A 27,836-nucleotide genomic window follows, 5' to 3' on the forward strand; every position below is an offset into this window, starting at 1 on the left:
CTTGCCTAAGTGAACTGAAAATCAAAGACAAGTGTCTTTATAAGAGTGATGATGAGGAATATAGAGTGACCAGCAGCCACAAGCCAAAGCATGCGTACAACCAGAAACTGGAAGATATCTCCAAAGAGCATGGTTCCAGGACATCTTAAATTTTTGACTTTTGTGTTCCAGAATAGTGAAAAAAACGAATTTCTACTGCTTTAAGCTATCTAGTTACAGCAATCACAGAAAACTAGTAAAATAATATTTTGAAGAGGTTGATTAAAACATTGTAATTAGTGTCATATTTTCATAACTTTTAAAATGTGGTTGCCAAGAATTTTAAGTTTTACATATGTCTTCTATTTTACAATTATTTCTATTGCAGCACAGTGCTGCACAATAAATGATCATAGATGGTGTATCTTTCCAATGAACACTTTTGGAATTTTTAGCTCATAGGCCATGGAGAAAAGAAGCAGCTTAAAATTCTTCTTAAACTCATATTCTTAGAACATAATGGTCCTCAATTGATACACAGGAGTCAAGTTGTTGCTTTTTAATTTGGAGATATCTGCATTCATCCAAAAACATTAAACTGGAAATTCTAGTTCGTGTGTTAAGGAGAATTGAAATTTTCTGAAGTTCCCATTAAAATAAATGAAGGCTGAAATCTTATGACACAATAAGTAACAGGGAAAAGTTTAAAGTCGACACTTGAGCCCAAGTAGCCAGTTGTAGGAATAGAGATTAGAAGAGTTGTGACTTCACCATGACATGTGTGAAAAAGACCTGGGGGTTTTCATCAATGCAAAACTTAGTCTAAGTTGGCAGGGTGATGCAACTGCCAAAGTAACTATTGTGACCTTGGGCTGTTTAAATAAAAAAAGCATGGTTCCACAAGCAATAGCCATGTCCCACTCCACAGAGAAACCACTTAATACAATAACCAATTAGACTTGGACAAGGAGAAGCATCCTTCGTATTGCCACATCTGATTGGCTCTTCCATCAAGGATATACTGAGTTGATTATCTTTTTTTTTAAGATTTATTTATTTTGATTGCAAAGTCAGACATACGGATAGGAGAGACAGAGAGGAAGATCTTCCGTCCGATGACTCACTCCTCAAGTAATAGCAATGATAGGTGCTGTGCCTATCTGAAGCCAGGAGCCAGAAACCTCTTCCTGGTCTCCCAAGCAGGTGCAAGGTCCCAAGGCCTTGGGCTGTCCTTGACTGCTTTCCCAGGTCACAAGCATGGAGCTGGATGGGAAGTGGAGCTGCTGGGATTAGAACTGGTGCCCATTTGGGATCCCAGCGCATTCAAGGTGAGGACTTTTAGCCGCTAGGCCACTGCACTGGGCCTAGTTCTCAATCCAGATTTTTCTTCCCTGCCCATATTTCCTCAGGATTTTGTTAGGTTGCAGGGGGGAAAAACTCCTATGTAAGTGAGCTGATGTTGAAATAGTCTACTTTAAGAGGTGGCACACTTTCCACATCTTAGAAGCCATTCCCAGAGAAGTCTAAAGTACTTCATGAAGTCTAGAATTCTCTTTATATTCCTGAAAAATAACATCCCAGGGCATTTGTGCACTCCTTTTCAGATCCAAGGAGCACAGAAGAGGATATCCGAGGGAGTCTCTGGGAGACAATGGATTCAGATCATCTGGGCTTGACTCCTACCTCTCCTACATTAGCTGTGTGACGCTAGGGAAATCACCTTGGAATTGTATTTCTTCATCTCAAAGATGAAAATAATAAAATCCCTATCTCCTTAGTTAATCATGAAGATTAAATAGAAAAGAGAGTTCTATGTGTACATGTACACACAGCATAAATGAAGTGCAGGGTATAAGCAATCTATTAGTCTTAAACACTATACCAGAAAAAGAAGAGAGCATTTAAATATTAAAATATTCTCATTAAAATTTCCTTGTGTTTATAAATCACACAAACTTGCCACCTGGATTTCTATTGAGTAAATGGGATAAAATTGCTGCTTTGAGTGAGGATACCATCGGATACCACCACTTTCCACAGAATCTGCCTAAAAAATATATTCTCTGGTATACCCTCACTCATTAAGCCAGGAATCTCATCTTCACAAGGATCTAGCCATGGAACAACCCTTGGGTTACTATCAGGACCTACAAAGGCATGCATGCCCACAAAATCTGGAATTGTGAAGGGATTCCATTCTCAACAAACCTTTGAAGCCTGGGGTTAAACAGCATTATGGGACTACTTCTATTACATTTGCTAGTAATGGTCACTAGCCGGTGTGGTCTTAAAATTGATCCATTTTGGTGGTCAATAAATACTAACAGCCTTCTTTTTTGCCCTGCAACATATGAGGGATCAAAACAGAAAAAAAAAATCTGCCATTTTTGGAACTAACAATCCAATGAGAAGATATGACAATTAACTTAATAAGTAAATTTAGTAAGTTCAAAAGCAGGATATGCTACTATAGAACATAAATTGAAGGCTTTAGTAAGAGAATGAAACTAAAAAATAAACCAAAAACATGGAGCAGGGAATCCTCATCAAGGAGGTGAAATCTGAGTACAGACTTGAGAGGGTGAGAATATATATCATCAAGGTAACTGGGGAAGAATATTCTATGCAGAGAAGACACAATATGGAAACATGTCTGTCTAAAAGGCCAGCAAGTGGGTCAGTGTAAATGAGCAGAAGGATAAAGAAGAAAATGATAATGGAAGCCACCACAGAGATGATTGGGAGCAAACTGTGTAGTACCTATTGCAAACACATTGAATCTTTTTTTTGAAGGAATTGAAACCACCAAGTGGTTTGGACAAATGTCTGGCAAGACATGCCTACCTCTTAACCTTTCATTCTATCTGCTAAATGGAAACTGGATTGAAAGAGACAATGAGGAATGCAGGAGCTCTCCATCAGCTTCCACAAAAAATCCACCTAGAGGAACCAGTGGCTTGGCCTAGGCAGCAGCATTGATAGAGGTAAGAAGTGGTTGGATCCTGGATACATTGTGAAGCCAGGAAGAATGGCTTCACTGAAGAGTTTAATGTAAATTATCCAAAAAAAGGGAAGGCTGTTGGGGCTAATCCCAAGATTTTGATGAGAAGAATGGGAAGGATAGTATGGTTATTCATGGCAATGATGACAACTACAAGAGAAAGAAAGGAGAACAGTTTGAATATTGTAAGAATTGTTATTCAGCCTGAGTAAGAGTCATCTCAAAAGTCAACATGCCCTAAAACAATATGACTGTGAATCCAAACAACAAATAGGCAACCACTTGTCAGGGGATGTTCTAAAGCAAACAATGTATATCCAGAAAAAGCTTAGTCTGGATGGTTGCTAAGGTATTCTTGAAATCTTGGTTACTGTAAGTTGCTTTAAAATAATTTTCCAATGCAAGAAGCCTGGGTGCAGGGGAGAAGAAAAAAGTCTCCATAGTTTTTAAAATCTCGACAAAACAATCATCTCAGCCTTATTCCATGCCTCAAAGATGGAAAGTCAGATATTAAAGACACATTTCACAAGATTAAAAAGGGTATGTAAACTCTTTCTGAATCTACCAAAGGAAAGTAACACTTGGTATGATATTTGCAACAAACAAACATGTTGGCAGACTAAGCCAGTCTTCCCATTTGTTCTTCTCTCCTTTAGCTTCCCAACAATGAATTACAGCCCTTTGTGTTCTGCCCATCAACACAGATTTTTTTTTTTAGATAATAAAACTTCGATTAAAGAAAAGCTCTCAAGAAGACTAACTCTTCATAAAACAAGGTTTCTTCAGCTAAGGTCACTTTGTATTATGAGAGCAGTTAATTAAAAAGAGAAAGAAAGGAATAATATTGCTATACTCCTATGGCTTGAAAATAAGTCATTTAGCACCTAAAATTGCAATGTTCTCTGCTTTCACTGTTTTCCTAGCTTCATTATTCTTTTTTCTTCCAAAGTCAGCATCCACCATCAAAAGCCTTTATCTCTTGCTGTTATCAAAGCATTCACATGCATTAATCCACGGCAAATCAGTGCATTTGATCCATAACTGATTTCTTTACCTGACAACTAGAAACAGATACATATCTGGAAATGAAAATGAGAAGAATAAAAGATACTTGTGATAACAGGAAAATATCACTTAATTTCATAATAGTTCACATAAAACTTTCACTTTAGCAAACATCAGTATCCCAGATAGTCTAGTATTGAAAGCTATGACCCTTTCCTCCCATGTGACAATTCTTCTAAAACCCATAAATAAATAAATTCACAGACTGCATTCACACAAATGAGAAGGTGTAGTTAGAGAAGGAAGACAATGAGCAAATAAGTGGTCAATGTTTGCTCTGGGAAAGAAACTCAACAGAGAAAAGGACAAAAACTCCTAGGGTCTCAGTTTTGCTTCTCTTTCACTCAAGTTAAGGATGTGTGTCAACTGACATCCAACTATATGACAACAAAACAAATGACATTGTTGTCACATTGTTCTGTTTTCTTGGAGTCACTTCTTGATTATTTTTTTCTTTATTCTTTTGCTTATACTATAGATTGAGTAATTGAAGCTTTTTGAGACTTACACAAGTAGTGAAAGAGACTAAAATATCTGAACATGGATATCTATGAACAAAAGGTACTACAAAAATGACATAGGCATTTGATGTTCAATATGAACACTGTTAATCAAATATCTCTATTTGCCCTCTGGGAATGTGACAAAATTGCACTACCAGCCCTCTTGCTACAACCTTGAGTGTGTGTTCAGGTCTGGTCAATGAGTTGTGAACAAAAGTGTTTGTAACACAATTTGAGAACTGATTTGACATTTGATCTCTTGATGAACAATATAATCATAAGTGTATGGAACTCTGAATTTCAGATTGAAGATAAGGTGGATAATAGCCCCTAGCCAACTTCAGTGGACATCAAAATCACTAAGAATTAAGCTTTTATTATCTTAAGTCACGAGATTTGGAAGTAATCAGTTACCAAAGTATCAACTAATCTATCCTGATATCCATTTATTTACATCTTAACACTCTCCATCACAAGTAAATCTAATGACACCGGCAGCACACATTGCATGCTCTACAGCACAGTGATTAAGAAGATGGGATCCAGAGTTTCCCAATTCAAATCCTGGTTTTACCGTATAGCAGCTGTGTACTTTACACAAGTTAGTGAAACTCTGAGAATTATTTTGCTCATTAGCAAAAATACAATTACATAAGTAGCTGGTCTACAGTGATAAATACAAAGACTAATGAAATAGCAAGAAAAGCTTACTCCTCTGCCAGCTGCATAGCAAGTACTCAGTAAAAATTTTCAGGTATCAATAACTCTCAACCAACTAAAGGAGGAGAGTACCCAATTCATATTTTGTTCCAACATCAGTTTTTATTCAACTACCCACTATCATAAAAACATTCATAAGCATTAATCCATAACAGAGCAGTATGTTTCCCACAATCATCTCATTTTTCTGAATTAGCTTCTCTTCTGTCTCTAAATCAAAGTTAATGAATGCTGTTATCTTTCCCTAGAATTCTTTGTTGCCCAAAATGTACCCACTACCCTTGGGAAAGTCCATTCCCAATTTTTAGGAGTTTCTTGAGGAATTGTTTCCTTATCAAAGTCTTGACTCACAGCTTAGACTATTCCATCTACTAATTACCTCTGCATGGAAGGAAGGAGGGAGGGTAGAACAAGTGATCCTGCAGCTTTCAGTGGGCTACAGGAGAAATATAAGGGTATCTAATCTGTCATGAAATCGGGCATGGTGCGAGTCTAGTGGCTAATGTCCTCACTTTGTATAGGCTGTGATCCCATATGGGCACTATTTCATGTCCCAGCTGCTCCACTTCCCTTCCAGCTCCCTGCTTGTGCCATGGGAAAGCAGTAGATGATGGTCCAAGGTCTTGGGACCCTGCATCTGCGTGGGAAACCCAGAGGAAACTCCTGACTATGGCTTCAAATCGGCTTATCTCTGGCCATTGTAGCCACTTGAGGAGTGAACCAGTGGATGAAGGATCTTTGTCTCTCCGTCTCTCTGTATATCTGGTTCTCCAATAAAAATAAGTAAATATTTAAAAAGCAGTTTTATAGACCTAACACTAGATATGATTACAAATCTATGTGAAGCTTTTACCTCTAAATGCTCTATTGTGGTGACAATTTTCCTGGATTAATTTTTTTCTTTCTGTTTATGAATAATACAATTTTCAATAAAGAGAACTTCATACTAGATCTTATTCACACAAACAAGAACATCAATAGGGCATTCTGCTTACAGTAATAATAAACTACCCTTACTTGTTTTCAACAATTTAATTAAATACAATTAACTCTAGTTTGTTTTGGCAACCTATTAATGTCACTACTGAATATAAATAGACTCATGAAAAGATTATAATTAATAAATCCTTTACACTACGGTAAAATTACTCCAATTCTGTTTGACAGAAATACTTCACAGCAATTTTTTGAAATACGTTAATGATGACAGTAAAAAAGAGATTATAGAGTTTGATCAAAGCACTCACCAAGGCTTCTACAAGGCTTTTGACCTCTTCAATAGAAAGCTGATGTCTACTGGGTATAGTTCTCAGGAAATTCTCAAACACCAATTGTAAATGTATCAGCATCTTCACCATCTTTAATCTATACAGACTGTTCTCTCATATTAACCCAATTTCCTGGTAAGAAACTGACCACTGATACTTGTTTTACTTTTCTGAATCCTTTTAAATTGTTCAGGAACATAATATTAGATTCCATGTTACTTACTGAATTCCTAAGATTTCACTTTTGCATTCACACAAAGAAGCACAACCAAAAACACATAAATAATACTCTGGAATGAACAAGTAGATTCCACTGGGCATTATACACCTGGGTGTTTTCCTTTAAATCTTTTGATTAAAGGGTAATGGCTTTCAGTAAGAACATTACAGTTAAGAACAAAACATTTGAAGAAGCATGGTTAAATAGTATAACGTACTACAAAACTAAATGCAGCAGCAAAGATTTGGGGTCATATGTTCATCTATTCAGCAAGAATTTATTAGATCTTGTAACATTTCAGATACTGTTTATGGCATAGCTGTCCTCACAAAGCTTACACCTGAGATGGGAGGCAGTGTTAAACCAGTGTTCACGCTGCAGAACCACTTCTGTTATTATTGGGTAAGTGCAGTTCTCTGTACCTAGGAGGTGGTCAAAAACACTAAATATCAGATATTAAAAGGGTTATATAGCTGGCCCTCTACATTCCATGGGGTCAACATCTACAAAACCAATGAGTCTGTACTTCACATGCACAGCATTTTTTGTCCTGACTCCTTAGACAACATAGTGCAACAATTATTTACATAGCATTTATACTATATTAGGTAATATGAGTAATCTAGAGATGGATTCAAGTATATAGGAGGATGTGCATATACTAAGTCATTTTATAGAAGGGACTTGAGCATGGCGGTATCTGGGTATTCTGAGTATGAGATGAGGGGTGTCTTCAGACAAAATCTCCTTGGATAGCTAGGGTGACTCTGCATGAAAATTAAAAGTTGTTCTTTGTAGGCTTTGAATTTGGATTGCTTGGATATAATAACTGGATATCTAAAATAAATTATGGCAACATAGTTTATCTTTTATTACACAAAATTAACTGAGAATATGAAAAGCCTCAAGTGGCTCAAAGTGGCTAGCCAGAGTTCAGATGCTGTGTCTTCATCATTAGCCACTCTGAGTATAACACAGGTGCCCTTTCTTCCTTCTTACCTGGGTTTGTTTCTGTGATCACTAGTGTATACTAGTGGTCCTCTTCCCACTTTATCACTGTTGCCTGCCCCTCTGTCTTTGTTCTGATTCCTTGGGGCTGAATAAAACCCATATTTGAACTGACTTTGACCCAACCTTGAAAGCCCAACTCAAAACCATCTCCGTCCCCTTCCCAGAATTCCCCAAATCTTCTTAGCTGAGAATGAACTTCTTTCGGCTTTAAATCCACACAGCAGCACCCCATCCGATGAGATCCCACAGACAAGTAACTTTGCATCTTAGGCATGGAGGTAGAGAAGTAGAGTTTTATAATTCTCAGAGGTCAGTACAATTGTCTAAAGACGTGCTGTCTCAAAAAGCAGTTTAGGTTCTCATGCAGCTCTTACCATTTAAAGTTTATTTAATCATAATCCATCTCATTTACTTTTTCATAATGTAATGGTTTTCATGGTATGTATTTTACAAGACTGCATGAGAGGAGGGTAGCTAAGACATTCTGGAGATAATTGACCAATCATCCCACATTAGGGATAGTCAATATTCAACCTGCAGGCCAGTATCAATCAGTAGACAGACAATGCCTGGGAAAAGGATTGAGAAAGATTCTGAAATCATATGTAGGCAGAGTGGAAACAATCATTGTGATTGATTACACAGGACTTTGACAAATAGAAGACAGGAGATTGGCAACAGACATGCCATAAATTTGCTCTTCCTTCTTAACCAATCTTGGGAGTTCCTGTCAAAAATCTGCCCTACAAATATTCACCCAGTGTCCTCAATTCTGGAGTACCTGTTCAGGATGTGGCATCTTGCATTTTCAGCTGATAAAGAAGTGTAAGAGGCTACAAAACTAAATCAACTTAATAAGGCCTCATCTGAGAAACTTCCAAATAGCATATGTTTGTAGCTTACCACGTTATTTCAGAGGAGGCTTTTTCCCCCTATGTTATATATTTTTTAATCCAACATTCTATGAAGGGTTGCTCTATAGGTACAATTTCTTCACACAACAGTGGTGTTCAAACTTTCCCCACCATAACACAATGAGGAGGTAAAATATTTCAGTCCTACCTGCTTCTATTTCCCAGCAGTAAAAATAATTAGGTGATACATTTTTGGAAAGAAGCATTTAGCATTCATTAGTTTTGTAGAATCAGATAAACCTATTAATATGCTACATTATAAAATAATAACTTATGGATAGCAAAACAAAAGAAAGATATTATGTACCACGAGATTATGATCTACAGAGTCACAAATATAAACAATGTAACTTTACAAGGGTCACTAAACAAGCCAATATTAGATTTACAACACATGCATGGTTTGATCAATAATAACACAGATTGATCATTTCCACAAGTAAAGAATGCCTTAGAACCTAGTCTTTAGGAAATACGAAAATATACAAAATGCAAATACACATCATCACAGACTATAGGGTTAACTAAAAGTCCACAGCAAACTTACAAGACAATAATAAAACAATACTAATTTCTAGGTACAAAGCAAGGAACACAATAATTGAAAATCAAGAGTAACTCAAGACAACACTTGTGATACAATGAGAATAAATTATCCTTCCCCAAATTGCATGAATTGCAATTATTTACATGCAGAAAACTTGGCAATTTTTCCAAGAACTAGAAGCCAGTTTTCTTACTAGTATAGTAAAATTGAGGAAAACTAGTAAGCCTTGATTATATGTCATTCCCAATAAAAGACCCATTCATTTAGTTGACTAGTTAATTGTCTTTATTCATATACCAAGAGAATACACATGAAATTTTATATCATTTTCCCAAAAAGAACAAAAGAAGAAACAATGTTGGGTTTCAAGTGGTTTATAAACCACTAGTGGATTGCAGACTAGATTTTAGGGACTTTACTAAAGCTTGAAATTAAGATTTCTATACAGACATCACTCTGTTACCTGTGCTTCCCTTTACTTTATAATATTTACAGGTTACTATTTTCCCCAAACTGTAACTTACTTGGGATTCAAATGAGTCTCCTGATTCGACCACTAGTTTCACTATAGTTAATGAGGTCCCAAATAATAGCCTAAGCTGCATATACGAGACAAAGATAGAGTCTTAGGCTTCTGGGTATAACTCAGGATGGAAATATGTGCAAAGATTCCCTTTGGATTCCACTCCCTTACCTCTCTCCATGCTGCTTATAATAAAGATGTTTGTTAAATTCATTAGAAACCATAAAATGTTGGTGCAGGAGATCATCTTTTCTGAGGTATAACCTGCTTGTGAAACAGATCTCTTAGCCAAATCTTCTGTCTCACCTGACATTTAAAAGGTAAGGAAATTACACAGAAAAGTTTATGTCTTTGGCTTAACAAACTATCAGATAATCTACCCCCATGAGGTCGTTCTAAGCAAAGCAGTGAATGCACTGTGTGTGCCTTGCATGTGCATATGTTGTGGAATTTCCTTAACGCCTGGCTAAAATCACTGGTTAGCTCAATCATTTTGTTGCCAGGAAGGTATCTGCCTAACCCATCTGTAAAATCATCCTGAAACTTTTCAAACTGTCTTCGTAGAAGGCTCTCTTAGATATACAATGGTGATTCTGTACTGAGTCTTGCTGTATCAGAGGAATAAATGAATAAATCACTTCCTTGGGCAGTTTAAGCCTTCATTATTTGCCAGAATATACTTCACCGTTAATGGAATATATGGATCACCTCCTTGGAGCTAAGAGCTGCAGTACAAATATTGTCCATTCCTGCCAACCCTCTCATCTGGAGCCTTGCCATTTGACAACTTCTGTGAGATCCGAAATCTCCAGCCTCTGACTCCTATTCTAGTGCATTCTGCTCACTATCATTCAATATGACAAAGGCTTAATGCAGTCCTTTTTCTCCAGAGTTTGAATTATAAAGGATTTAAAATCCCTGTGTACTTAATGCTTTCTTCATCAGTAACATTTCTTGAGCACTTACCCAGTGTTTTCAAAAGGAAGTGTCTCTAATACACAATATATTGCTGGGTTCAGCACAATTACTAAACCCTTGCCTTGCAAGTACCAGGATCCTATATTGGTACTGGTTTGTGTACCAGCTGCTGGCTCCTCCACTCCCCCTCCAGCTCCCTGTTTCTGGCTTTGGAAAGCAGCAGAGGACAACCTAAAGTCTTAGGATCCTGCACCCACATGGGAGACTCAGAAGAAGCTCCAGGCTCCTGGCTTCAGATTGGCTTAGCTCCAGTCATTTTAGCCACTTGGGAAGTAAACCAAGAGAAAGATCTTTCTCTCTCTCTCTGTTTCTTTCTGTACATCTGTCTTTCCAATGAAAATAAACAATCTTTTTTAAAAAAATGGATATATTGTTCATTTCGAGAGCAAAGAACTCTTTCACCTTCCTGGTTGGTAACTCAATCATCTCAGTCTCGGAGTACATGTGCTGCGTGTCCTCCAAAGCTTATGAGTCAATAGGCCCGTTCTGCAGCCACAGGAGTGGGAAATTTAAAAAGTCTCTGGCACGTGTGAGTATGAAGATTCAGTTAACTTAGATTTACGCTTAGGAGAAACGGAAGCAGGACTAGAAGAAAAGGTTACCAAACAGGCAGTAGAGGTCAATGTCGAGAGCTGCAGCAGCAGAAACATGGGCACTCCTGAGGATGTGAGCGGTCTCTCGCTCAGCCAGCTTCAGGCTGAGACAGGGTCCTTCTCATTGTCCTGGAAGGAACCACTGCATTGCCACCATTTTCTGTGACAAAACCATTTCTCTTTTCCCTCTCTACCTTTATTAAGTAAGATTGAGAAATCAGAAAGAAATAGTAGACGGAGAGGATTTCCTAAGTGCTTTGGTGACGTTAGCTTTGAGGAATGTGATTAGTTCATCCAAATTGTTAGCTAAAAATTCATCTTCTCTTTACACTCAAAGAAAAATAAAACCCTTGTCTGGTGATATTTTCTTTCTGGGTCACAGATGAAGTAAAATTTTCTCTTGATATTAAAACATTTGCAAACAAAAAAGGCCTTTTTGTATTTATTTAGTGAAACTTTCCCTTCACTCCCTCAATAAGACATTATTTTCTAGTCCTAACTGAAAAGATAAAAATTCATAGTGTAAAAATCTGACAGAACTGTTACTATATCTGTAAATATATAATCTTTGAATTATTTTGATGAGTAGAATTTTGAATACAAATGTTAAACAGTCAAATATCTACAAAAGGCACACATATCCATATATTTATGTTACAGAAATAATTTCATGGTTATGTTTCTCATTTTCAGATATTTCCAAATTATTATCACACGCAAAAAATAAATACACATACACAAAGACATACAAGCATTCAAGCATAGTAACTGCTATATAAGAAGATTCTACTAGATCTTTCATTTCTTCTTTCTTTAGTAATTTAACAAATATTTCCTGAGCATCTATTATGCGTCAAGGACTTCAGTAGGAGAGGTATAAAAGATGAATAATACCACAGGATTCCAGAATTATCCTGTCCCACACTTCCCCAAAGAAGTGATCTGAATAAGCACCGTAGGCGTACCCAAATTAAAAAAAAAAGTTTAGAATTTTTTTTTTAAATCAGGTTTCCAACCTGCAAATCTTTCCAGAACTTTCATACACTTAGTTGCACTACAAACCTTCAAGGAGACAACAGTATAAGCCGAATGCTTCCCCAATAGTTAATTATCAACATCTTTTCCCAAGGAGGCTTTTGGTAGAACCGTGTTTGATGAAGGATAATTAGAGAAATGCTGGCCCACATATTTGAATCGATTAGGCCCCACAGAGGAAAAGGACCTTTTGGTATTCTACTACTTAAATTTCTTCTTTTTCTTAAAACTGGAAATACTGATTTCTAGTTTTACTATTAAAACTCTCTAGAGCTAATATTTGAAACATATTAAAAAGTAATATATGCTAATATTAAAAACAAATTCCAAGATACATAATTATAAGAAATGTGAAGTCTAAATCATTTCAGCCTCTCACCGCATTTAACTATTGCTGTTAAAAGCATGTTTATATCATTTCTGACAAATTTCTTTCTGTATGTGCAAATAGGATCTTTTTTCTTCTCTCTAAGATTATCTTGAAGCAGTGTATTTTGTTCCTTGAGCTCTTTACTCAGCAATACATCATGGGAATTTTTCCACAGGAGTACAAATAAAAATATCTCATCCCTTATAATGGCTGCATGAATCCCACTGCATTGATATATACCATGATTTATTTTACCAATCCCTTTTTGACGGAGGTGAAATTCCTTTCTTCCTCTTCCTTTTTTTTTTTTTTTGCCATTAAAACCACTGTTGCAATGACTATACCTTTACCATGCATATGTCTTTTCACATCTGTCAAATAATTTCCTTACTATAGACATCTAAATATAGAACTCTAGGTCAAGATTTGCATTTTAGGAGATATGGACAAATTGTTTTCAAAAATGATATACTAATTTCAGTGTGCTCAAACTTTGAGACTATCCAAGGGGTTTAAAATGAAATGAATTTAAAATAGAGTTTAAATATCATTTTAGATGAACGTTAAGAAATTCCCAAGTGAATGTTAATGTTCTTTTCTGCCACTTACTTTTTGCTTGCCATTTATGTTTTTGCATGTCATTTAGTGCTTTTAAGTTTGAATCGATGCCACAGACTTCCACTCAAACAACTAAGAGCTTACATAGCATTGTAGTAATTGTCTAATATGTGCAAGGATTGACAGCTGCTCCTCTTTTTACTTGGTTTTCATACTTTGGGGTTCTATCAAATGTTTATAGCTACAGTTCGAGTCAAGGAATTGATGTATTATCACTAGTACCAGCTTACATCAAACAATACCTTGTCTGCTCTAAATCTCAGGCCAACGCACTAGAATTAGCAAGTTAGCACTGATATGTGTTGTTAAAAAGCCAATATCCTACCACTGTTGTTTTACATCATTTCTTTTACATGAAAATTTTAAAACAACCCATTGGTATCGTGAATGGCATTTTTGTGTATATTCCTCAGGCAGCTTTCAATAAAGTAAGTTTAAAGATATGGTTAAAAAAAAATAAGTGTGGGGCATTTAAAAGTTTTTTAGAAGTGTTTTTAAAAATTAATCTACTTTAAAATGGATAGTGATATTCTAAAAGTAATAATCAAGATACAAATGAATATCCCTAACATACATATTTTGCTAAATATAACTTTAAATTTCATCAAATATAAAATACATAGAAGATTTTCAGCGTAATATTCTTGCATATCATTTCCATAAGTCATTAAAATCATACTAATTCAAGAAAAAAAGATTCATTAGACACAATTTGTCTAGTGTAATTTATCGATATAAACCTAAATTACTGAACAACCACAAGGATCTTTTCTTGCTAAAAAAAATTTTGAGATTATTTATATTAAGTTTCAAGGACAACCTCCATACATATAAGCACCCACACATTCAAAATAAAGTAACCATTAAAACTACTATCATTATTCATAAAGTCTAAGGGAGAAAAATATTAATTCTAAATTAGAAAGTTATATTTAACCATTCATCCATTGAAACATATCACATAAAAACTGGTGATTATGAAGACTTGAAGCTGTCTATTTTAAATACCTCAAGCAAGGAAACAGGACTTCTAAATTTTCATTGTTTATTCTGTCTTTAAAATAGATGTCATCCCTATTGCTTTTACTATGAAAATAAAAGCCCACATATCCTTCAATTTGTTATGGTAACTTCCTACATCATTCCCCAAACAAAAACTTGATATAGCCAAATATTAAATTATTGAAATTAAGAATTTGTTAATCCATAGCAAATGTTACTGCTTTATGTAACTTTAAAATTCACTTTCCATTGATTGACTGTTTTAATCTTCCTTAACTTGTAACTGAAAATAAACAGTGCATTTCTAATACCATAAATATGAAAAATGGGGAGTACTTAGGGACTGCGGGCAACTACATTAAAATCAGTCAGTATTCTAGTTAACATATTTTCATTCTGTTTGTGTATAAACCTACTGCATTGAGAAGACAGATCACAAATTTACAGCCTCAAAAAACATTGTCCCGGTCTTATGTTATGACAGCAGAAACTGGCCCAAATCTCTAAGCATTTCCCCTAAAGAGGCCTGGCAGACTGGTGCCATCCAGGTGCAGCACGGTCTGCACAAGGGGAACATCGCGTCAAATTCCACTCATCTGTCAGTGTAGTGGATTATTTCATGAGAGACTGAAATTGCTGCTTGCCATTGGAACACCATCAATCTTAATGTGAAGGGGACAGGCAAGCTGCCAGTTAGAGGCAGGCCAGGAGGTCTGGGGGAGGGGCAGAGCCTTTCCTAAGCAGGTGAGAAGGCAACTGCAAAGCCTCACTCCCCCTCCATCCAGGGCTCTGAGTGAAAGGTTTGTCATGTTCCACACTTCCCAGACACTTGGTATGCGCACAGGGTCTGCCTGCTCTTGCTTTATGAAAGAGGCGATTTTTCAAGCTTAGGCAAATGTGGCGAAGCTCGGGGTCTGCCGGTGTCCCATTTTTCCTCATCATGTCACTTGTTTTAACTGATTGAAGAAAATAAGATTATGTTTTTTCCTTTTTGCTCATTTATCCTGCTATTTCTTTATTTATTTGCTTATTAAAGGGTGGACTGTCACAGATAACTGGCCCTGATTTCTCTCTTATTTTCATACACATTTCATTAGTGTCCCTGAAGATTTAAGACTCTCCAAGGAAAACGTCACAACTCTCATCAACAAAAGCATATTTTTATCCTGGAAATCAAAACAGAAGATTGCATTAAAGAGTCTGACTGAAATAATCTGGAATATTGCTATGACCAAGATATATCACTTTAATCTCTGTAGCTATTGTTGAAAACCCAAGAAAGTTGAATAAACTTATTGCATAGAAACATTGGACTTTCAGTTTAATATCATTTTAAACTTTCTGTATCTAGAAGGGAGTTTTTATAGTTTTCTTCATTTCATTTCAGCAATGAAGCTGGGATGGAGCTCAACTCAAATGCTTAAAGCGGTGTCAAGGCTGCAGTTCATTGGGGCTATGGATCAGCAATGCATTGATGATATAAGCAAATGCTAAGGAAGATGATAGAAAAGGTAAATAATTAAGTTTAAGATTTCAATCAGAACCTGCTGATACGTTTCTCAGTTGAAAATCATGCGATTTTAGTAACAAGCCTTACAGAAACATGAGTTGACTTATTAAAATAGCCATTACCCCCAACAAAAAGAAACCCACATATATGTTAGCTGATGAATGGAAGCAATGAATACAAACGCTTATTGCACAGCCCACGGTATCTATTTCATGACTATATGCACAGAGTGTAAAATAAGACACACAGCATTTGGTGGTAAGTTCTAGCCATATACCACACGGCTTCAAAAACAAAAGAGCTCGAGAAAAAAATTTAAAACATAGCTTTTTGTTTGTTTTTCTAGCTATGTGGATTATGGGCTGTGTGCACAGTGTAACTTCATTCTTTCAACAGCCCCAACTTAGAGGTTGGCAGCCCGTCGCAGTGAGGATCACGGTCGTTCCTGGTACTTAGCAGAACCTGAGACCCTCGTCGACTTCACGAAAATTATTTCACTCACACTTTCACCGGGTCTGCACACGGGAGATAGTGCTCTGAGGAGCAAAGTCACCTGCTCAAGGTCATGTCAGCAATGTTAACTGACAGTGACCTAACGGTAGCCAGTCCTGAGCTCTGCCATGCCTCCTCACCACCTGTCACTCGCCAGCTCTTTGCAAAGTCATTTCTGGAGTGAGTTTCAAGTTCAAAGGTCAGGCCCATGAACGGAGATAATGAAAGTTCGCATACATCGTGTAAAGGTGCTCACATTCCCTCTGAGGCTACCTGGGGTGGTCATCCTATGCAGAAACGGGACTCCCCTCTCCCCAGCCCCTTGCCCTAACCCCGCTGTGGTCATCACTCTGGCAATAAAAACAAACCCTCCTGCCTCCCAGTGGCTGCTGAGGGCTGTATAGTCTCAGACACATCACTCAGCCTCTCGGAACTTGGGTTTCTCGGCAAAAGCAGTGAAATGGTGCACTCCGTAACACAGGGTGAACCCAAACAATGAATGAATGCCATTAACCCTGAAAAGCCCTTGCCTACAGTTTTCCCTGTGACTATTTCTTTTCAGGATCTATTCTATTGTTGGAATATCAACGAATGCAGATTTCGCGCGTTATGTTCATGTAGCCACTGAACTTTTTACCATAAAGAATAGATTCGCGTTTCGGTGACTGGAGGTAACTGGGCGACCATCAAGTCTACCTGCCTTTTTCCTCCACCTCAAAGCGCCCAGGTCTGGCGCCCGAGGCAGAAGCTGCGGCGCGGGGCAGGCGCAGGCGGAGCGGTTTCCATGTCCACCTGCAGGGGCACCCGCGCCGCCGCCCTTCCCTACCCTACCCAGGGCGTAGGCACCTAGAACTGGCAGGGCTGGGACAGAGGCAGCCCCTCGCCTCAGCAGTACCCAGGTCCTCCTCAGCCCCTCTACCCGGACCCGCTACTTTTCCAACGCGGACCAGGCTGGCGCCTCGGCCAGCAACGCGGAGCTTGGAGCGCGAAGCGGACCCGCCGCGGGAGGTGGGACTGCACCCGTGCTCTGCTGAGCCTGCCTCTTGCCTGAACACAGAATCCAAGAATACCATCGGCGCGTTAAGGGTGTTGTGTGGAGCAGCCCGGGCTCGCACCGCAGGAGGAGGCCTGGCGGGAGTTGGAGACAGGGAGGGCTGGCTGGGACCCTTCGCGAACTGAGGATCCTGGCGCACAGCTGGTCCCTGGAGGCCAAGGCTGGTGGCCGGAATCGAGGCTGGGATGGAACTGAAGGTGATGCGTGCAATGCAAAGGCTAAACAGAAAATGGAAGGAACCCTCCCCCTCTCTCCTGGGAGGTACAGTAAAGAGAAAAGGCTCGACAGGTACAAGAACAGAGAAAGATCCCAACGAAAGCGCGAGCCGAGACAGAATACAGACTTGGAACGGAAGAAAACCAACTGCATCTGGAACTGAAATTTCCTTGTGGGAAAAAATAAACAGAAAAGAAAAGCAGAAAACAAAGAGGAAAAAATCAAGCAGGAGTTGTTCTTTGCAACTGCGAAGAGGGGAAACAAAAGCGACTGGAGCATATTGCACGGACAAAGTGAAGCAACCGAGAAACAAAAGGAGGCCCGAGGCCCACTAAACCACACCAGCAATAGTAAGTGACCTTTTCATTTCTTTTGCACGAACAACTTGCTTCCAAAGTTTGGAGCCTGACAACTTTACACAATCCCTAAGACACATACAGAAATTTAGTAAACACTTCAGGTAAAAATGAATCCCAAGCACAGACACACAAAGATGATAGTTTTTGCCCCTTACAGACAGTTCAAGTTTTTAAAGTTACCCCCAGGTTTTGCAGTACATTCTGCTATTGGCTAAAGCATCCCTAACAGATGACTTCAACTTTTGAGGGATGTAGACGTGGATGGGAAATCAATCAGGTGAGGAGGACATTCATAGAAACACATCCAAGGTATTTCAATGCTCACCCCCACCCCTAAAGCATCCAGTTAGCAATGCTTCTTGGAGTCCACAGGCAAGCTGCCAGGACTCCACCACTTCCCATCATCTGTATTCGACCATCTGTCAAGGAACCAGTGGTGAGACTGGAGGAAGCTGCTATGGAGCCAGCTCCCCACTTACCTGGTCTGTGCAGGTGGTGCTGCTGGAACGTGTGCTGGAGAGACCCTTGGCAGAGCAGCATCGCACAAGCACTTATCCACAAGTACAGGACCCACGACATCGCCGACACCATGGCCATCCTCTAAAGAAAACATCAGACAGGAAAGGTTACCCCTGCCTCAAGTTCCAGCTCAGTCAGCTTCGCTGTTGCAGGAAGGAAGGTTTCAGACGTCATGTTCTTGGCGACTTCTCGAGCTAGAATTAATGATCAGCAGAGGTCATGCCACAAACTGGGACAGAAAACCTATTCCAGGACATCATACATTCATTTTTAAAATTCCATACAACAAAACCCCAAGGATCGCCAAAATACAAAAATAAACTTTTTCAGGCTCAAGTAGTTTGGAGCATTATATGCTGGTTCAAGATTCTATTTTGTACATGGATTTTCATAGCTATGCCAGGCATTAAAAAGCTACAAACTCCTGTTCATTCTAACTTAATTTCAAGTCTGACATAAGCCTGGAAGGAAAGTGTGTGTGTGTGTGTGTGTGTGTGTGTGTGTGTGTTTCTTTTAAATTCTACATTCATGAATTTTTAATTCAAGGCTGTCTTCTAAACTAAGTAATCAGTTTTCAGCAGCATGTTGTCATCTTCTGATAGAACCGATCCTTTTGGCTGGACTTAAAGTCAGACGGAATTGTCTTGAGCCAGAATGAGTTCCAGAGGCAAGATCTATGCCTCTGTCCTAGAGCGAGCCACAATTGACAATATTGCTTTGCCTCCTCAGACTCCACAGCAGCATTTGTTGCATGGTGTTAATGAATATGCATGTACAGGTGGTGTATATATTTATGGATGAACATATACCTTTTCTCAGGCACTGAAACTTTGAAAATCTTTTCTGCACCTCTGTGGATGTTAGCAGCTACAGAGGCTCAACTGCGCTACATATTGTCCAATTTCTCAAACAACACCTTATACTGCATTTCCTATTGCCAAATTAATCAAACTTGAAACATCATCCTTATTCAGCCAGTGGTAGAGAGGCATTATCTACGGGAGGAATCGACACAACTACATGCTTTTCTCTTAGGTGGACAGAGGGCTTTAGACTTGAGATGGGGTTTTTTGCTGTTGTTCCTTTGCACTGATACATCATTCCCCTTCAAGATTTTCAATTACACAAGGAAAAGCCAGGAGTGACCTCCCAGCGTGGTTTCTTGATTCAGGGAAATTTGCATTCTTTCAAAAGCTGTTATGTTCGGAAAGCAAAAATTCACATTATATACACATGTATACACATAACATTGGGTAATTTGTGGGTTTTAGGAGAATGATACAGTCTTTGGGAAGGGTTTGAGGACTATTGTAGATAAAGACTGACAACTATAATTAAGTGCAGAGTAGGAAAGCACTATTTTTGACAGCATGGTGCCATTCCTGCCCCAGCCTGTGATTTGGGAAGATCAGTCACTTTCTAATTAGTTTCACTGCCCACCATTTACTTTTGTGTACAACATACTTTGTCTCTTTGTTTTCAGAGCTGTCAGGATAATGTAGCTGCATTTCTTTCAGTCAAGAGAAAAAGCAGCACCCCTCTTGTGAATGCATTTTTGAAGCCTTTAGAACCACTCTGAAAATTATAAAAATTACAGAATGACTGGTGCATGCATTTACTTCTTGTGAATCACAGTTAAAATGCCCTAGGAATCATTAAAATAAACTTAAGGGAAAAATAGTCTACCCCAATCAAAACTGAACAGTTCTTCAGTGACTCTGCTTCCTTTCGCTCGTTTTTTTCACCCACATACATCTTAGCACCCAAGAAGATGACTGTGATGTGATACTGGCAGTATCCCCACCTCCCATATTCTTCTCTTTGTCCACCCACTTAACTTTCTTTAATTCACAGCACTCCTGTGTCTGGCTTTCACGGCTTCCTCTCTAATGGAGAGGTTGTCTCAGTGTTTTCCCCAAATAAAGCAGCCAGCCTTGCACAGTTCTCAAGGTTTCACTGAGTCTGGTTCAGATTTGCTTTCTGAATCTGAAATCTAGAAAGAGACTTCTTACCTGAAAAATCCAGCCAAAAGAAGAGTACTCTAGTAGTGTTCATTGGAAAGATCTAACACTTTTTAAAATCCATCTGTGTCACAATTTCAGATTAAAAAAAGAAAGAAAGAAAAGCTAGATTCCCAACAATCTTCTCTATCAAGATTTTAAAAAATGAGTAAGTTTTCTTCTTCTAGTCCTATTTCCACAGTAAAGAAGACATCAGGTTCATTCAGACTGTTGTCAGAAAAGGAGCCAGGGTTTGAGCAGTAGAAACCTTGTCATTTTCACCTTTAAATAATCTCCTGGCGTCACCTCTGCCTGAAGAGACTTTTGAAGTGGTGGTGAGAGAAATGTGCAGTCTCCAGATGGGAATCAGTTGAGCTACTGCTGGACCATCCCCACTCCAGTGCTTCAGGGCAGAGTAAGGCAGTGCAGTGTAAGAGCAGGGCTGCTGTACGGTGCTGTAAGTAGCAGTAATCTGTTTCAATACATCCCTCCTCTCTAAAGTATCACATGTCTTAAAGTGACATTACCCTCTATTACAGCTACAGCGAATTGTAATACCTGCCCACAACTCTCCAACAAGTCAAGCAGTGCTTTAACCCTATCTTGCCTGAGGGAGTCTGCTACAAGTTTTACTGATACCATTTATTTGTCAAAAGAATAGACAGGAAGCAAAATGAATTTTTTTAAAAAGCAATCTGCAAAATATTGATAGTATTAATGGTGTTAGACTTCTAACAGGAAAGTGAAGCAGAAGCCATTTCTTGCTTCTCAGTGTTCTTTGAGCCAGCAAGTTAAACACAATTATGTTTAGGTTTGTGGCAATTTCTGTCTGTTGACTGCTTTGGCAGCTGAGTCTGAGAAGGGAATAAAGCTGGAATACAATAGGGATGTTTGTAGGTATACACCCAATAAAAATCTACTGAGCTTTTGCAATGTATTTCATAAATAAAAATACGGCATTTTCACTACTGAAAGTGGTTTTGAATGCAGAAATATGCCCAAGGCTCTGTCAAAATTTTTGCTGTCCTTCAAATAATGCTGGGATAGGGGTAGGGGGACACTCAGAAGTTCAGGGTCTCATTTCTAGTACTATGGTCTCAGACATTTCTTTAGAAGATTAGTGTTATCCCACCTATGCTTCAGCGATACATGTAAAATAACCTCATTTCCAGTTTAATTTTTTTCTATTTACCCGAGAGGCAGAGAGACAGAGAGATAGACACAGAGAGATCTCATTCACTGCTTCACTGCCAAATGCATGCATCAGCTGGGAGTGGGCGGCCAAAGCTGAGATCCAGAAACATAAGCTGAATCTCCCACGCAGGTGGCAGAAACCCCATTTAAGCCATTACCCCTGGCTATGAAGGTGCTCATTTTCACAAAGCTGGGATCAGGAGCTTGTGCCAGAAATTGAACCCAGGTTCTCCAACATGAGATGTGTGTATTTTAATCATTAAGTTAAACATCTATCTTAGTTTCCATTTAGAGATTACATTAGTAGTAGGTATCTGACATGCTCAACAAATTGCTATGTAAATCATATGTGAAGCACCTACTATGTGTTAAGTGCTTGGTGACAAGGAGAATATAAAATGGAAGTGATCCTCATTCCTCTACCACAGATCAAACAATTTCTTCTTTTGTGTTGCTTTTAAAATGGAAGTCACTGTTGTAAGATTTCTTTCGATAAAACTTCTCAAGTCATCAAAATAGTCTCTTGCCTTTTCAAACATGTTACACAAGAAAGGTTTGACACACTGATTCTCTGGAAGTCATTATGTATTCTCCTATGACACAAAGTTAAGAGAATGAAGGATACTTCATAGTCCTCTGGCTTTCTTCATGGACTTCCATGTGAACAAAAATTACACGTCATAACTTTATTTAGTGAAACAACAGTTTACGAAAACTTACTAGTAAACTGATTTCAAAACAACAGAAGATGTTTCTTTTGCAGTTAAACACAAAAATGCCAAACTTCTAATTGGTACTTCACATCTTCGTAGTTCATTACTGTTTTGCTAGTAAACACAAAACTTTACAGTAACTCTCTGGTATAAAGATAAGAATAGCCATAGTAGCAACAGCTAATGTTTACTAAAACTTCACTTTGAGGCCAGAGTGGTGGCATGAATGCTAATCTTCTGCCTGCAGTGCTAGCATCCCATATGGGCACCATTTCATGCCCTGGCTGCTCCACTCCTGATCTCACTCCGTGGACCTTAGTGACAATGTAGGAGACACGGAGGAGGGTTTAAATCAGCTCAGATCCAGCCACTGCCATCATTTGGGGAGTGAACCAGAGGATGGAAGACCTCTATCTGTCTCTCCTTCTCTTTCTGTCAAATCTGCCTTCAAAATAAAATAAATTTTTTTTAATATCCTCACCTTGGATGCCTCTGGGATCCCATAGGAGTGCAGGTTCATGTCCTGTCTGCTCTACTTTCCATCCAACTGCCTGCCTGTGGCCTGGTAAATCTTATGGGAGAACCAGAAAAATCTCCTGGCTCCTACCTTGGGATTGGCTCAGCTCTGGCTGTCTCCGGCTACTGCAGCCACTTGGAGAGTAAACCAGTGGATGGAAGATCTTTGTCTCCTTCTCTCTGTTAATCTGTCTTCCCAATAAAGATAAATAAATCTTTTTTTTAAAAAACTCCACTTCACTGTATGATAGCTCTATACCGCAGAATGCTTTATAAAATGTAATTTGACCCTTTTTACTAATCGCATAAGATAACTATTATTATCTCTATTTCATGAATAGGCAATGAGAGAAAATAGGAAAGTAAAAGAATTTGTTCCAAGTAATACATTACTAAGTAATACAACAGATTTCAAGTCTAAAAGGTCTGGCTCAACAACCCATCTCTTAAAGCCACAGATAAAATACTTAATGGACAAACAATAATTAACAGCAGTGCATTTTCTTGTCTATTTAGCATCAAGACACTCAAAAATGTTATTAGTTACCTTCTCTAAAGGTACAGATTACACCAGGCACTTGAATTATGAAAGTGAATAAGGTACTCTTTGCCCATGATTGCTTTTGACCGTTATAGTGTGCTAATGAACTAAAATGAAAGAAGGTTCTCAAAGGCCACCATTTTTTAACCTAAAACCATTATTCTTTCCATTTCTGGAGCTCAAACTAAGGGTCCACCCAGTTACTTATCTAAAATTCAATTCTACTTAATAGACTAGGAGTATCAACTAATAGGTTATTGCAAGGCAATCTACAGACATTATGGAAAATTAAAGAAAAATAGACTGGGGAAAAGAGTTGCCTTAAGCGACATTCTACACATGAAACAAAAATACCAATTTAGTTCGATTTTTCCTTTTCTGAATACCTCACAGTACATTGCACCTAATGATCATTTGTCTTTAATGTAACCATGACACTGGTATTTAAGGGCGTTTAATCCTTTTCCTATCTCAGATCAAAATTGCTCTCATACTTTCCATACACATTGGACCTTTCCAGTCTCTGACCGTGATGAGATTACATATTCTGATCAATTCCTGTTTGCGTAGATAAAATTTTGAATGATGGCACCCAGCACAGTAACCTAGCGGCCAATGTTCTCGCCTTACAGTTGCCAGGATCATATATGGGTGCTGCTTCTAATCCTGGCGGCCAAGTTTTCCATCCAGCTCCCTGCTTGTGGCCTGGCAATGCAGTCAAGGACGGCCCAAAACCTTGGGACCCTTTACCTGCGTGTGAGACACAGAAGAAGCTCCAGGCTCCTGGCTTCGGATCAGAGCTCATCTCTGGCCATTGCAGGCACTTGGGGAGTGAATAACTGGCAGAAGTTCTTTCTCTCTGCCTCTCCTTCTCTCTGTATATCTGATTTTCCAATAAAAATAAAATAAATCTTTAAAACAAATCCTGAATGATGAAATGTTAGTAGAACTGATGGTGTCACTGGAGTACTGCATCTCTGAAGTCATATCCTCCAGATCTCTTTGCTCCTGGAACAAGGACTGCTTTAATTTTGGATCCTTGAGAACCTAAGTTGAGTAGAGCCCCACCCGTAGTCCTGTGCCAAACCAGGACAGATGCACATGGTGAATAAGAAAAAGTTGTTTGTTTAGGCAACTGAAATGTGGGAGTTATTTGTTATTGTCGCACAACCTAGACTATCCTGACTAATGAAGACTTCAACCTGTATTATTCATCTATTAATTTAATTTTCATGTTGCATGCTTGGTCGGGAACCATGATAGCACTCTACATACCAAAGTTTCTGTCTTCACAGAGCATACTACAACAGAACTGCAGTGAAGAATTTCTTTTTTGCTATGGCAGTAATAAATCCAAAGCATTGGTGATCACAGCAGGGACACCTTAAGTATTCTCCTGTTGTTGAGTTTTTTTTTCTTAAGATTTATTTACTTTTATTGGAAAGGCAAGGTTACAGACAGAGGTGATATAGAAAGAAAGATCCATCCACTGGCTCACTCTCCTAGTTGCTGCAACCACCAGAGATGAACCAATTCGAAGCCAGGAGCCAGGAGTTTCTTCTGAATCTCCCACATGAGCGCAGGGTCCTAAAAATTGGGCCATCCTCAACTGCTTTCCCAGGCCACAAGCAGGGAGCTGGATGGGAAGTGGAGCATTTGAAACATGAGATGGCGCCCATATGGGATCCTGGCAACTGCAAGGCGAGGATTTAGCCACAAAGCTATTGCACTGGGCCCCACCTTAGGATTCTTGTGAGCAAGGAGCTATATGCCAATCACTCACATAAGCCAAAGTCATGTGCCACACAGCATCTTCATGACAAAAGTTAATAGCATCATGGTTTTAGTCCATACACTTTCATATTGAAGACACTTCAAGTACTTGGATGTTCAGAACATGCTCCAAGCTAAACTAAAGACACATGTATTAAGCAAACTATAAATTACACATTTGCACATTAGTGTATTTAAAAAGAAGAACGAAAATAATATCCACTGGAACTTCCACATAGAGATCCACCTTTATACAGAAGAAAGGCCCCATGAGAGTAAATGAAGGTTTAAGTTGGAACGCTCAGCGTACTTCAATAATTAAGGCTATTCAGCCATCTGCCCTGCATAATAAAAATCAGATGGGAGGAATGGAGGACAGATGTCTCTATGAGGTAGAAACCTGGAGGGAGAAAAGCAGTGGTGGGGGGCAGAGAAGCAGAGATATTACATCACATGAGACACTGAGGAAGAGAAGAACCAAAGAGATCAGAAATGCCAATTGGGGTTTGCTTGGTAGAAAATTACATATGCAATTGCATGCTTTCCACAAATGATTATACAAGTGATTTCTGCTGTGGTTAATTTCCTCTGGAAACACATTGAAGAAAATGAATCCTACTTCTAGGCCACAAGTACCACACTGCACTTACTCAAGGATAGAGAATCCCTCACTTGCCTTATGTCAACAATTGTCATTTCTAGTCATTTAAAATGAAATCTGTCCTTAGTTCACTTTAAGATCAGGCCATTTAATCACTGGGCAAATTTTAACTCAACAAATGTGCAAAAAAGAAAATGTGACACATGCAAAATTTTATTTCGATATTGAAAAAAACTAAGAGGAATTTAAATAAATTACATCTGGACTGAGAAAGATGCCAAGTTTCAATCCAATGCAAATTAAAATGCTTTAGCTGTACACCATTTGAATCAATTCTAAGTATTTCTTGAAATAGCACACTTTGGTTGTGATTTCACAGTCCTGATAACGTTTTCTTGTTCCATTTCAATTGGTTAATGAAAATTAAGCCATGGATCAAAGCCTGATTGGGATGGCACATATCTCTATTCGATCTGCCTTTGAAACACTGAAGCCCATTTTTTCTTTCCTGTAGTCACTGGGACTACCAATAGGCCAGTTAACAATGTCTACTTGAAGTGCAAAAAGAGAATCTAAGTGGACAAAGATGATGACAACACTTATATTCACAATCATTTGGAAGGGAAAGAGAGTAGTTTTTTTTTATGTATCAAATACTAAGCCAAGTTTTTATATGCAGTGTTTCATTTAATACTCAAAAGCATTAGTAGCTTTATATTATAAGGGTATCCATTTTATGTGTGAAAAAAAAGAATTCCAGAGAAATTGAGCAATAGAATTATAGTCATTCATAACTGTAAGAAGGCTAAACAACCATGGTTCAGACTCATTTCTGATTCCTAGAGCTTAACTTCTAAGGAAACAAATTCAAGGCAAACAATATTAATAAGAAACAATAAATTTTACATAACAAGTACAATACACAATGCCAAGTTGGTTAAATAAGATTAGCCAGATGTGAAACTAGAACATGAAATGCATGACAACTGATATAGGAAAAGCACTGTTTAAGTTTTCTAGCTCTAAGAGTGAAGAAGGAAAATTCTTTCTTAAAAACCCAAAGCTTCTGTAAGACTTTAAAAAAAAATCACTGATAGAAAATAAGCAAAGCAAGTGAGAAGGAGTAAATGATTTTGTTATAATGATAATTAATCCTATTATTCGAATCAGGATGTGTTAAAACAAAATATTTCAGTAAGTGTAAGAAAAAGAAAATGGCAGACAAGATTTTTCTTTGACTGGAAGAAAAGATAACCTTCATGTAAGAGCCTTATTTTTCACCTCTAACGGCCTATCTCCACAATTACTTTATCAACCATAATTCCTCTTTGCTTATCTCATCTGTCTTCCAAGCAGAAGAAAAAGAGAGTAAGGTCATTTCTTTTGTACTTCCACTTCTCATCTCCTTTATCCTCCTTGTAAGACAGAAAGAAAGCTGAAATCACAACAGTGTCATCTCTTTCTCTCTAATCAAAGGGTAATGAATACACTGGTATGTTAAAAACCAAACTGTATCTCTCCTATAGGGATATAAGCACATAAAAAACAGGAAAATTATTGCTTTGGACATAATAAAAATAATAATACTATACCTTTGGCTTATAAAAATCTCCCAATCTATAACTGGACCAAAGACCTTTTTGATCTAAAACACAACCCTTTACCGCCTCAATGATTTGGGTAAGAAATGAAAATTCTTCCCTATTGTCCTTTCCCTGGATGTACACAAGTTACAACTTCTAGTTAGCTCTACTTCGTGTCTATGCTTCAAATCACTCCATTCTCTCCCTCTCCATTCAAACACTCTTACCCAGACCAAATTCTTTTTTCTACTATGAATTATGGCAACACTTCAATTAAAAGAACTGAGAAAAGTTTAGTAGTGTTCAGCAGGAAAAGGCTTGCAGAACTGGGCTGCATCATAGATCATATCTGGATTATTCCAAATTCACTATCATTACTACTTTCACATATGCAATATATTTATGTCCAGAAAACGCA

At 38.2% G+C, this 27,836-nt stretch overlaps 1 protein-coding gene across 2 annotated transcripts in view; it reads right to left on the reverse strand.

Moving 5' to 3' along the window:
* TAFA1 (TAFA chemokine like family member 1) overlaps positions 1-27,836 on the reverse strand; it is a 717,432-nt gene that overhangs the window by 436,932 nt on the left and 252,664 nt on the right. Inside the window, exons 1-2 of one of the 2 annotated variants that reach the window (XM_004581601.3) lie at positions 20,510-20,971; positions 18,458-18,578 (exon numbers count right to left, since the gene is read on the reverse strand). In XM_004581601.3, the coding sequence (XP_004581658.1) occupies positions 18,458-18,575 (118 nt within the window). In that variant the 5' untranslated portion in view covers positions 18,576-18,578; positions 20,510-20,971. Of the gene's footprint in view, positions 1-18,457; positions 18,579-20,509; positions 20,972-27,836 lie in introns of those variants that run through there. The other variant, XM_058678569.1, reaches the window with a different exon arrangement.

This window comes from Ochotona princeps, chromosome 21 (assembly GCF_030435755.1).
Source record: "Ochotona princeps isolate mOchPri1 chromosome 21, mOchPri1.hap1, whole genome shotgun sequence".
Classification (NCBI taxonomy): domain Eukaryota; kingdom Metazoa; phylum Chordata; class Mammalia; order Lagomorpha; family Ochotonidae; genus Ochotona; species Ochotona princeps.